The sequence below is a fragment of the Vicia villosa genome, unplaced genomic scaffold (genome assembly GCF_029867415.1).
Source record: "Vicia villosa cultivar HV-30 ecotype Madison, WI unplaced genomic scaffold, Vvil1.0 ctg.003865F_1_1, whole genome shotgun sequence".
Classification (NCBI taxonomy): Eukaryota; Viridiplantae; Streptophyta; class Magnoliopsida; order Fabales; family Fabaceae; genus Vicia; species Vicia villosa.
In genome coordinates, this window is record NW_026706320.1 from 41567 (window position 1) to 55459 (window position 13893).

The following is a 13893-nucleotide window of genomic DNA, read 5'->3' on the forward strand; positions in this document are numbered from 1 at the left end:
CATAGAAGGAAACTTCTAAGCCCAAATATCATGCACATATTCCACTTGATTATCCTGTTGCACGTGAATCCAAAGGTGTCAAAACCTCTGGAACTACAAACAAGAGAGGACCCAGAAAGTGGGTACCTAAGGATGAGATAATCTATGTTGCAGGTATCCTTGATGGCTCCACTGAAACACCAGTCATGGTACCTGGACAGTGGTTGCTCACGACACATGATGGGCGAAAGGCATGTGTTCCAAGATTTGGAACTTAAATTTGGAGGAGTCGTTGGTTTTGGAGGAAATAAAAAAGGAAAGATCATTCGCTCTGAAACCGTAGGTAATGGTAAGCTCCCTTATATTAATAATGTTCTTTTAGTTGAGGGTCTGATGCATAAATTATTGTCAATTATCCAACTTAGTGACAATGGTTATGATGTCATTTTCAATCAAACATCTTGTAAAGCTGTTAGTCAAAAGGATGGCCCAGTCCTGTACAATGGTAAGAGGAAGAGAAACATTTACAAAATAAGGTTATCTGATTTGAAAAATCAGAATGTAAAATGTCTTTTGTCTGTTAACAAAGAGTAATGGGTCGGGCATAGACATCTAGGTCATATTAGTATGAGAAAGATATCTCAACTTAATAAACTTGGATTAGTCAGAGGCTTGCCCAACTTGAAGTTTTCTTCAGGCGCTCTTTCTGAAGCTTGTCAGAAAGGCAAGTTTACAAAAACCTCTTTTAAAGCTAATAAAGTTGTTTATACCTATAAGCCATTAGAACTTCTTTACATTGATCTTTTTGGACCAGTGAAAGCTGCTTCTATCAATGGAAAGAAATATGGACTGGTCATCATTGATGATTATAGCAGATGGACATGGGTAAAAATCTTAAAACACAAGGACGGATCGCATTCTGTATTTGCCACCTTCTGTTCTCAAGTGTAATACGAAAAGGGCTGCAAAATAGTTAGAGTCAGAAGTGATCATGATGGAGAATTTGAGAATAGGGACTTTGAGATGGATGTTAAGAGTGCATTTCTGAATGTTTATATATCTGAAGAAGTGTATGTCAAACAACCTCCTAGATTTGAAAGCTCTGAGAAATCAGATGCTGTTAATAAACTTAAGAAATCTCTCTATGGTCTAAAGGAAACTCCCAGAGCTTGGTAGGACATATTGAGTAATTTTCTTTTAGAAAACAAATTCACCAGAGGAATGGTTTGTACTACACTATGTTCAAGCTACCAACTTTCTGGAAGTTCCAGATTTGCCCTTCAATGGATATATTATTATATTGGCTATATATATATGCTTGAAGGCTGAAGAGAAAAAGCTTCTAATTTACTATTGTTCAAACGCTCTCATAAGACTGTTCATAAGCTTTTCATTTCTCTAAGTCTAAAATCTGAATATACTGTTTGCATTCAGCTTGTGTAGAAGCATTTCTTCGTAAATAAATCTTATTTCAAACTGTTGTTTGTTGTTCCTCAAGAGACCGGTTGGTCATATTTCTTGAGGAGTCTTAGATTAGTGTGTCTTAGAGGTTGTATTGTTAGTCACTTGCAGTTAGCTTATGCATTGTAATAATATTGTGATTATTGGATTAAGACCTTGTTGATAAGGCGAAATCACCTTGGCGGGTGGACTAGATTAGCTTGATATTTTTCAAGTGAACTAGTATAAACATACCTTGTTATTTCCTTCTTGCAAATCTATCTTTATTATCAAGAGTCAACTTCGTTTTAAAGGGAAAAGTTGTTGGTGTTAAAACCCTATTCAAACCCCCTTTTCTAGTGTTTTTCACACCTTCAGTAGGCATCAGAGCTCTAGTTCTGAGTTGGTAAAAGTTTGAATTTTTATTAAGCACTTAACAGTGTTTAGTACCGATCCAGACTGTGTGAAAAACAATGGTTGAAAAAGTTGTTGTTGTTGAAAATAAGTATGGAGATCAGTATATTGCTAAACCTCCTATGTTTATGGAGAAAATTTTAATTACTCGAAGATAGAATTTAAATGTACTTCATGGCGTTTGACTTTGATCTATGGGATCTGGTAGTTGATGGCTACAACTATCAAGTAGATGCAAGTGGTGTCAAGATTGCAAGAACTACAATGATAGATGATTAGAAGAAAGCTTATAAGAATCATTTCAAAGCTAGGTCTATTTTGCTATCTGCTATATCTCATGCTAAGTATGAGAATATCATTGATAAAGATACTTCAAAGTATATCTTTGATTCTCTTAAGATGACTCACAAAGGCAACACTCAAGTTAAGGAGACAAAAGCTATTGCCCAAATCCAGAAATATGAATCCTTCATAATGGAAGATGATGAATCTGTGGAAGCTATGTTTTCAAGATTCCAGATGCTTGTTGCATGAATTAAGGTTCTGAACAAAGGATACTCTACTTCAGATCATGTTAAGATGATTATCAAACGTCTTCCTAAGAAATAGAGACCAATGGTAATTTCTTTGAAGCTATCAAAGGATCTGAATAATACCTGTCTTGAGGAACTGATAAGTTCTTTAAGAAGTCATGAGATTGAGCTTCAGGAAGATGTACCTTAGAATAAAGGTAAATTTGTGGCTTTAAAGTCTAGGTCTAAAAAGACAAAGACTTTTCATGCTGAAGAGGAAGAATCAGAAGGATCTGAGGAAGATTCAAGTGAAGACAAACTCTCTCTCATGTCTAGAAGGATCGGTCAGATATGGAAGCACAGAAAAAGCAAGTTCAGAGGATCGAGAAGAACTAAAGGTAGATCTGAATCTACATTTCGTCAGAGGAAAGCTTTTGGAAAGGAAGTAACTTGTTACGAGTGCAAAGAACCTGGACACTACAAAAAAGAATGTCCTAAGCTCAAGAAGGACAAGAAACCCAAGAAAGTGTTCAAGGCAAAGAAGGGTCTCATGGCACCATGGTATGATTCAGAGTCAAAAGAAGAAGATTATGATGAGGAGCATGCAAATGTGGCTCTCGTGGAAACGACTATCACAAGTGAAGTTATTTTAGAATGTGAGCTAACATCAGATAATGAATCAGACTCTGAAGATGACACAGAGGTAATGTCTTATATTTCTCGCACTAAACTTTAATCTTGTTTATCTTAAATGATGAAAATACATCATCTTCTTCTTGGTAAATACAAAAATTTGAAAAAGAAATTTGTAGCTACCTCTGAGAACTCTACCAAGTCTGAGCAAGACAGTCATGTTATAAATGAAAAAGATTTTGCTTAAGAAAAATCAAATCTTGATCTAAAAAGTAAAGTTTCTAAGTTAGAATAAGAGATCACTTCTATGGCATCTATTACTGATGAAGTAATCAGATACGATAGATCTTTTCAGCATTTTTTAGCTAAAAGCATAGATACAAGCATATGGCTTCAATGATCTATGGGGTTAGCAGAAATGGAGGTAGAGGCTTAGGATACTCAGGACCACCAAAGAAACTTGATGAAACTGAGTTTGTTATTCCAAAACCTCTCTCTGAACATTTTGTGCTTGCTGGCACCGAACTGAAATGTTTTGAACAAGAAGGTTCTGATTCTATCACATCACAACCACAGACATAGAAGGAAACTTCTAAGCCCAAATATCATGCACATATTCCACTTGATTATCCTGTTGCACGTGAATCCAAAGGTGTCAAAACCTCTGGAACTACAAACAAGAGAGGACCCAGAAAGTGGGTACCTAAGGATGAGATAATCTATGTTGCAGGTATCCTTGATGGCTCCACTGAAACACCAGTCATGGTACCTGGACAGTGGTTGCTCACGACACATGATGGGCGAAAGGCATGTGTTCCAAGATTTGGAACTTAAATTTGGAGGAGTCGTTGGTTTTGGAGGAAATAAAAAAGGAAAGATCATTCGCTCTGAAACCGTAGGTAATGGTAAGCTCCCTTATATTAATAATGTTCTTTTAGTTGAGGGTCTGATGCATAAATTATTGTCAATTATCCAACTTAGTGACAATGGTTATGATGTCATTTTCAATCAAACATCTTGTAAAGCTGTTAGTCAAAAGGATGGCCCAGTCCTGTACAATGGTAAGAGGAAGAGAAACATTTACAAAATAAGGTTATCTGATTTGAAAAATCAGAATGTAAAATGTCTTTTGTCTGTTAACAAAGAGTAATGGGTCGGGCATAGACATCTAGGTCATATTAGTATGAGAAAGATATCTCAACTAAATAAACTTGGTTTAGTCAGAGGCTTGCCCAACTTGAAGTTTTCTTCAAGCGCTCTTTCTGAAGCTTGTCAGAAAGGCAAGTTTACAAAAACCTCTTTTAAAGCTAATAAAGTTGTTTATACCTATAAGCCATTAGAACTTCTTTACATTGATCTTTTTGGACCAGTGAAAGCTGCTTCTATCAATGGAAAGAAATATGGACTGGTCATCATTGATGATTATAGCAGATGGACATGGGTAAAAATCTTAAAACACAAGGACGGATCGCATTCTGTATTTGCCACCTTCTGTTCTCAAGTGTAATACGAAAAGGGCTGCAAAATAGTTAGAGTCAGAAGTGATCATGATGGAGAATTTGAGAATAGGGACTTTGAGATGGATGTTAAGAGTGCATTTCTGAATGTTTATATATCTGAAGAAGTGTATGTCAAACAACCTCCTAGATTTGAAAGCTCTGAGAAATCAGATGCTGTTTATAAACTTAAGAAATCTCTCTATGGTCTAAAGGAAACTCCCAGAGCTTGGTAGGACATATTGAGTAATTTTCTTTTAGAAAACAAATTCACCAGAGGAATGGTTTGTACTACACTATTCTGCAAAATATTTAAAAATGAAATTATGATTGTTCAAATTTGTGTTGATGATATTATTTTTGGTTCTGCTAATCCTTCTCTTTGCGAAGAATTTTCTAAGATGATGTAGGCTGAGTTTGAAATTAGTATGATGGGAGAACTGAAGTTCTTTCTGGGAATTCAAATTGATCAGAAACCAGAAGCTACATACATTCATTAGAGTAAGTATACCAAAGAACTCCTGAAGAAATTCAACATGTTGGATAGCAAGTCAGCAAAGACTCTGATGCATCCAACATGCATTCTAGAGAAAGAAGAGGTAAGTGGAAAGGTATGTCATAAGCTATATTCTGGTATGATAGGCTCTCTTCTCTATCTAATAGCTTCTATATTTGATATTTTATTCATTATTAATTTGTGTGCTCGATTCCAATCTGATCCTAGAGAATCTCATTTTACTAACCTTCGCTTGATGTATAAGAAAACATCAGAGTATACACTTTCTGGTTTTGTGATGCAGATTACGCTTGAGATAGACTGGAAAGAAAGAGTACGTCTAGAAACTGTTAGTTTCTTGGAAAGAATATGATATCATGGTTAAGCAAGAGGAAAACTACAACTGCGCTTTCAACAACAGAAGTTAAATACATCTCAACATCTTTATGCAGCACTCTGATGCTCTGTATGAAGAGTCGGCTGGAAGACTATCAAATTTATGAGAGTAACATTCCTATCTTCCGTGATAATACTGCTTCTATTTGTTTAAGTAAAAATTCCATTTTTCATTCTAGAGCTAAAGATATAGAAATAAAGCATCATTTCATCAAAGACTATGTTCAAAAAGGGGTTCTTTCTTTAAAATTCATAGATAGAGACCATCAATGGGCTGATATCTTTACTAAACCCTTGAAGATAGATTTCTGTTTATTCTGAAGCATCTGAAAATGGATTTTTGTCCAGAGTAAGATTTCATCATAATCAGATATGATTTAGTGTTCAGTTACAGTCTGATGAAATGAGATTCTGATTTAAATAAAAAGTATATTATTTCTTTTTATTCAGAACCTCAGTCGTCAGAAGATGTTTCGGTCAGAAACGTCTCTGGTCAGAGGAAAGTATTTTGATTTTCCATACTCTGAGGATATTAAAACGTGTCACTTGGCATGATTAATGTGTGTAACCTTTGGTTATGTTTCATCATTAACTATGCCTAAGTGTCACTCGAGCATGTGTTTATTTCTTGGAATTGGATAAAATCAAAATTGTGGCTATCATTTATTACCCCTAATGATTATGCATGTTTTCTCTCTCTTCCAAAACACGTTATACACTTCTCACATGACCTCACTTTTCACATCTCCTTCAACAACTTCATCATGAATACACAACATCAAGAAGAGTTAAAGTTCTCTGAAGAATATGAACGCAATTTGGTTTCTTCTGAGTCTATAACTGTAACTGTTCCTCCATCTTTATCAGTTGTTCAACCAAGTTCTTCAATCGTTCAACCCAGTTCGTCAACTGTCCCTGTCATTGATGAGAATCATATTACAAGGAGATCCCCACAAGTTCATTGTATCACTCATCCTTCAGAATTGAATGTGTTATGTGAGAATCTTATAGATTTTGTCAATCTTGATAACAATGGATATGATTTAAGTGAAGATATAAACACTCAAGGATGGAAGAATTTCTTTGAGAGACTTTATGGCCCAGTCTATGAAGATCTTGTTAAAGATTTCTAGAAGCAAGCAGATTGTGATAACCTTCACATTGTTTCTCATGTTTTGGGATACAAAATTGTTATCACTGAAAAGTCTATTTCAGATTTTCTGGGAATGAAACTTTTGGAAGGAAATAGAGTTTATGGGAAGGATAACAAATCAAAATTTGTTAAGGACACTATTCACAAAGCTATCTTTAGGAACTACTCTCCGTACAAGACTGATTACAAGTGAATTAATCTTCATGAAGATCTAAGAATCTGGCATAAGATTATTCTTGGTTGCATTAACCTAAGACCTTTTTCATTTTCTTCTGACTACTTCAACGCAAATCAGAAGTACACGTTGTACTATCTGAAGACTCACCAGAAGATGTGTCTGCCCTTTATTCTCTTCTATTATCTGAGGGATACCATCATGAAGACTAGAACAACGAATATTCATAATAAGAAGATACCATCATATGTTCCTTGTGGAAGGCTTCTAACTGATATCTTTGTGGAGAGTGGGCTAGTCAAGTTTCTTGTAGAAGAAGCTAAGTGTACAAAGGATCTGACTCCATGCATTGGAGAGTTCATCAAGCAAGGAATCTGAAGTACACGGGTTTGCTAAAGAAGATAATCACCTAACCTCTGACAACTCCTTCTGATACCATCACTAACAGAAGAGTTCTGGTAGAGAATTTCCCTCTGTTCACCAAGGGAAATAGTCCAGCTGGAATAGTTGCCTACGTAGTAATGATGGCTGAAGCTGGAGTTGCCGTGTCATGCTTCACATATGAAGATGTGCATTCTGCACCGACTCTCATTGATCAAACCAGAGGCAAACAGAAGCAAACTTCAGAAGGTCCTGAACCAAGGAAAATGAAGAAGAAGAAGAAGAAGGACAGAGCTCAAGCTTCTGGAAACATATCTTTGGCTAGTTATCCAGAATCTTCTATAGGTGGCTCTAAGCCTACTGCATCTGCAAGTAAACCCATTTTTGTATCTTTACCTTATAATATCAATATTACTTCATCCATTCCTCTATCTGAAGCCCCTTCCTTCTCTTATATGTCTATACCCCCCATCTATTTCTGATCCTGAACATAGGAAAACTATCCAATCACTATTGCCACACCAACAACCATACCAATTGTTGTTTTTGATATTATTTCTACAACCTTTGATCTTGTTTCTTTGATTATATCATCTGCTCAACCAACAAATAATCTAGTTTCTAACTCTTTTCCATCTTTAACTCTTCCCATTCCATCTACACTGATTCAAACATACACCTCACCTATTCTAACCCCAGTTTCTGAAAATTTTCATACTTCCACCTCTCAACCAACCATCACTAAATCTCAAACAGCAAACATTGAATCACCAATTTCTATACACTCTGATCCTCCTTCACCATACTCTAGTAGTACCTATGAGATTTTTAATGTTGCACCCCTTGATACTATTATTTTTATCAGTCTCATTCAACCACATCTGAACCAATTCATTCTGAACCTTTTGAAATTTCCACATTTGAACCCTTTACCATTTTGGATCTTTTTGATCTGACTGAGGAATCTACCCATATCCAACTTCCTGACGGAGACATACCTCTTGTCCTTTACCAACCCTCTACTCCCCAAATTCCCAGACCTTGGATGAATTTATTGATATTTTTAGGGTTAAGGCGAAGAAGCAGGTTGCTAAAGTCATAGCAGAAGCTAGAACGAGCACTAATCCTCAGGCTTTGGATGCTTCATGGGAGAATCTTCAGAAGTGGATGAACTTTGAGTTTGCAATACTCATGAGTTTCTAGAATGCTTTGAGAAGTGCAAATGTTCGGATGTGACTGAACAAGAAAAAGCTAGAAAGGAAAGAATCAGATTGTTTTATCTTCTTAAGGAAGCTGAAGCTAAGGCTCTTCAAGCTGCTGAAGAAGAGAAGCTAAGAGCTGTTGAAGAAGCTAGACTTGCCAAGGAAGCTAAAGATGCAGAAGCTGCAAGACAAGCTGTTATTGTTGTCTCCTCTGCTTATCCTCCCATCTCGCGTCTGGAGCAAGCAATTGGAGAAATAAAAGAAGAACAAGATGTCTTCAAGGAAAGCATCTCCCAACAGAAGGAACGAGAATATTCAGAACATGTTACAAATGATCCTGGCCAAGATGTCCACTCCTTCATCCTCTGGACCTTAGACTTTTAGGCTTTTACCTTTTGCTTCTGAACCTTAGGATTCTATGTGTTTTTATGTTTTCAATCTGATATTTTGACTATCGTATTTTTAATGAAGTTCTTTTTTTGTTATCTTTTCCTCTTCTTTGTTATGTCTTATGTTTTCTATGTTTTTCAAACATAATCAAATTTTTTACTATGACAAAAAGGGGGACTAATAAGTGAAGTTAATATTTTGATGCTAATAGTCATATTCCTGAAATGAACTGCTCATATTCTAACCCATATAAACTTTTGTTTCTGTTAGAATAGTTTTTTCAGGTATCATGAACTGATTCAACATATCAGGCTCTAAGCTTTGAATTCAAATCAGGCTCTAAGTACTCAAAAATCTTATTTGGAAATTAAACTCTGAGTTAATCAAGTCAACAATTAGGTACTAAGAAGACTGGAATCAGACTTCTATCAGGCTCTGAATATTTTGACTAGCTAACCAGGCTCTGAATATTTTGACTCTATTACACGACAACAACATCATCAACAATATAACACGGTCACATACAACAGAAGGAACGAGAATATTCAGAACATGTTACAAATGATCCTGGCAAAGATGTCCACTCCTTCATCCTCTGGACCTTAGACTTTTAGGCTTTTACCTTTTGCTTCTGAACCTTAGGATTCTATGTGTTTTTATGTTTTCAATCTGATATTTTGACTATCGTATTTTTAATGAAGTTCTTTTTTTGTTATCTTTTCCTCTTCTTTGTTATGTCTTATGTTTTCTATGTTTTTCAAACATAATCAAATTTTTTACTATGACAAAAAGGGGGACTAATAAGTGAAGTTAATATTTTGATGCTAATAGTCATATTCCTGAAATGAACTGCTCATATTCTAACCCATATAAACTTTTGTTTCTGTTAGAATAGTTTTTTCAGGTATCATGAACTGATTCAACATATCAGGCTCTAAGCTTTGAATTCAAATCAGGCTCTAAGTACTCAAAAATCTTATTTGGAAATTAAACTCTGAGTTAATCAAGTCAACAATTAGGTACTAAGAAGACTGGAATCAGACTTCTATCAGGCTCTGAATATTTTGACTAGCTAACCAGGCTCTAGACTTTCAAGCTCTGAAAATTTCAAGAGCCCTAGTTAACCAGGTTCTAAGTTTTCAAGATCCCACTTGGAGGTATTGGTATCAAGAATCAAGACTTTCAAAGATCTTAATATTTGATCTATTGTAACCAATGGGAGTTACCCATACGGTTCTTAATCAGGATATCTGATCTTCATCAAGTCTTTGACTCAGGAGGAGTTTCTCTTGTAAAGGATAAGTATTCCTTACCTTTCTTTTCTGAAACTTTTTCTAATTATGTACAAAATCGTATCATCAAAATACATAGTTTTGTCATCATCCAAAAGGGGGAGATTATTAGAAAAATATTTGGTTCTGCAATATATCTGTGAGTTTTGATGATAACAATGAGTATGTTTGTATGAACAATTTTGGTACTCTAACATTTGTTATTTTTGAGAACTTAACAAATAGGTTATGATCTAATTCGAGGCGCTGCCATATCATCTGAAGAATCCATGTTACGTTTCTGTGCTACACATGTACTAAAGACCAAGTGCTGAAGACTCAGAAGACGCAGTTCTGAAGACTTGAAGCTCTGAAGAATCGATACTTATTTTCTATCTTCTAACTTATGCTCAGGAGAGCCTCTAAAGTCCAATAAGAATGGAAGATAATGTTTACGTAGTACATATTACGTGGTGCAAACTGAATGTTTCGCACCACTACCATGTAAGGACGGACGCATTATACGATCTTGTCCCCCACTACGTTCAAGTTGCCAACCTTCTGGAAGTTCCAGATTTTCCCTTCAACAGATTTATTATTATATTGGCTATATATGTGCTTGAAGACTGAACAGAAAAGGCTGCTAATTCACTATTGTTTGAACACTCTCAAAAGACTGTTCATAAGATTTTCATTTCTCTAAGTCTAGAATATGAAAAATATTGTTTGCATTCAGCTTGTGTAGAAGCATTTCTTTGTAAACAAACCTTATTTCAAACTGTTGTTTGTTGTTCCTCAAGAGACCGGTTGGTCAGATTTCTTGAGAAGTCTTAAATTAGTGTGTCTTATAGGTTATATTGTTAGTCACTTGCAGTTAGTTAGCTTGTGCATTGTAATAATCTTGAGATTATTGGATTAAGACCTTGTTGATAAGGCGAAATCACCTTGGCGGGTGAACTAGATTAGCTTGATATTTTTCAAGTGAACTAGTATAAATATACCTTGTTTTTTCCTTCTTACAAATCTATCTTTATTATCATGAATCAACTTTGTTTTAGAGGGAAATTTTTTGGGCGTTAAAACCCTATTCATGTTAGAACAAGAAATGTTCAAATCAATATTTTTAGTTTTGATGATAACATTATATATGAATTTTGTATAAGAAAATGTGGTACTCTAATTATTCACGTTTTCCATTTCAGGAAAAGTATAAAAGAGTATGCACAAAATCAGCGTTTAGAGGCTCTGACCCAGAAGTTCTGGATGGCTTCATGAGAGCATGGTCTGACAAGACATCAGAAGATGATCCTGCAGAATCAGAACATGAACTAGAAAGCATCAGAAGATGGCAGTCATAAGGAAAGCTCTGAAGATCTGATGGTATCACGCTTAAAGCACTTCTCAAGTCTGAAGACTGAAGTTGCATCTGCACCAAAGTTGAAGACTCTGATATTCAAACGTCTATTCTACATATTCTGAGTCCAAAAGAAAGTACAAGTTGAAAAGGCTATAACGTCAAATCTCTGACTGAAAAAAGGAATGTTAGAAGCTACAAAAGGCAAAGTCAGTAAAAGTAATGAAAGCATGGCTCGAGGTAGTTGACAAAAGTGTGAAACATTAAATGCAGCAGTGTACTATTCACGCAGAGCATTAAATGCTCCCAACGGTCACATTTCCTCCAGCGCCTATAAATAGAAGTTCTGATTCAAAAGCAGCAACAACTCTTGCGCAAAAGAACCAAAACGCTGTCAAACTGAAATCAAAGAAAAGCAAAGAAGAACTTCATCGTCAACCTCACAACTTTGTAATATTTTAGTGAGTGTTAGAACTTAAACTTAAGAGAAAAATACTTTGTGATTATAGCTTATTTAGAAGCATTTGAATCTCTTGTAACATTTATTTACATTGATTGTAAAAGGATTTCCTAGAGTGATCAAGTTGTGATCTGTAGACTCTAGAAGACTTAGAGGGTATCTAAGTGGAGAACCATTGTAATTAGTTTGATTAGTGGATTAAATCCTCAGTTGAGGTAAATCACCTTGTCACGGGGTGGACTGGAGTAGTTTGGTTAACAACGAATAAGGATAAAAGTAATTGTGTTATTTATTTTTATCTATCACTTTTGAGAAAGAACCCTTATTCAATCCCCCCTTTCTAAGTGTTTTTCACTCCTTCAATTCAAACCCCCCCTTTCTAGTGTTTTTCACACCTTCAGACTGATTGTTACCTGATTGTTTGTCAAGTTATTTTTCTCACTCTTTAAGCTTTTAAGCATAGAGTTGAGTAGTTTTCTTGGTTGAAGATTTTAAGCAAGATTAAATATTGTTCTTAGTTGAATCTTTGAAGCAAAACTAAGTATTTTGTACTAAAGTGTAATCTTCTTTTATCACTAGTTTGTGATTAGTTTTGTCGCTAGGATTGTGAGTTGTTTTGAAATAGTAACTAGGATTGGGACTATTTGTTTATCACTATGGTGATTTGGAGTGAGATGTCGATTTCTCATATCTAGATGTTAATTTCTAGGTAGAAGTTGCAATGGGTAGTGATTAAATGAGAAGTTGTAAACTGAGATTGTTTAGCTTTGAATTGATACTATTGATAGTGGATTTCCTTCCTGGCTTGGTAGTCCCAAGACTAGGTGTTGTTGCACTGAACTTGGTTGATATTTAATGTGTAATTTACCATTCTGAAATTGAATTCTGCATTCTTTTCTGTTTGATAAATATGTGTTTTGTCAGGAGATGATGTCAAGACATTTGTCCTGACATTGTAGTTTGTATTGAGACATTGGTCATAACGTGTAATTTGTGCTGGCTGACATTCTGTGATTTATCTTTCGGCATAAGTTACAGGTTGATGATGTTATTCTATATCAGGAGGAGATGTCACAACATCTGTCTTAATATCATGTTCTGATGTTGGCATCAGAGTAGGCACCCTTGTCTGTTTATTGAGTGAGCTCCAGCGAGATAATTTTATGGTATTGTATGTCTCTGGGAAATCTAGAATGATAGCATTTTGAAAATCATTGGACATCAAAATCAAGATGAGGACGGTTCGTCATTGGACTTTTTCCTTCCTTTTGAACTGTCCTGAACAGGCACTTCTCCACTTGACTCTTTTTATCTTGGTACGGGTCCTTCACATTCTTTCCCTCTTCTATGCTTGATGACTTGACAGGTTTCAACATTCTTTACTCCAAATGTAGAGGATGGAGTTTTAGTAGAGCTTGGGAGAGCACCCATGTTCCTTGAACTCAAAGCAGTGGCAATTTACTCCACTTGATTCTCTAGATTTTTTATGCAAATCAGAGTATGATGTCTATGTCCAGGTTATAGCACGAGACATAACAATCATCTGCTTATATGTCGATGACTTAATGGTAACTAGAAATAGATTGGAGAACTTGTTGAAGTTCAAAGAGTTAATGATGAAGGAATTTGAAATGTCGGATCTAGGAAAATTGTTTTATTTCCTAGGCATGGAATATCAAATGTCGAAGCAAGGAATGGTGCTGCATCAAAAGAAGTATGTCAAAAAGATACTCAGGAGATTCAGAATGGATGATTTGAATCCGGCATCCTCACCTGTCGGAACAAAATTGAAGTTGGAGAAGCATGGAGAGGAAGACAAAGTCAATGTAACTTTGTTCAAGAAAATTATTGGATCTCTGAGATATGTGTGCAACAGTCGACCTGATATAGGTTTCGCAATCGGATTAGTGAGTGTTAGCTGGAGATTTTGATTGAAGGATATGTTTCTTGAAGAATTAGAGTTCGAAGAATAAAATGGCTTTCGATGGCCATTCCTAAGAATAAATGGTTTTTTAAAACGTCATTTCCGAGGATGTTATTTATGATGAAGATGATTGAAATCGAAGCTGAATCGAGATAGATTGTCTTTGGGACTTAAGCGTTTTTCGAAATACAAGAGTATTGAAGCTTAGAGTATTTCG

General features: G+C 35.5%; 1 protein-coding gene across 1 annotated transcript; it reads left to right on the forward strand.

Moving 5' to 3' along the window:
• The first annotated feature begins 13317 nt into the window (after nt 1-13317).
• LOC131641576 (uncharacterized mitochondrial protein AtMg00810-like) lies at nt 13318-13683 on the forward strand. Its single transcript, XM_058911877.1, has one exon. It carries the CDS (start codon nt 13318-13320, stop codon nt 13681-13683), a length of 366 nt encoding a protein of 121 aa, XP_058767860.1.
• Nucleotides 13684-13893: the final 210 nt, after the last annotated feature.

Coding starts and splice junctions, on each gene's coding strand:
- LOC131641576 (XM_058911877.1), top strand. CDS start 13,318: ATGGTAACTAGAAATAGATTGGAGAACTTGTTGAAGTTCAAAGAGTTA.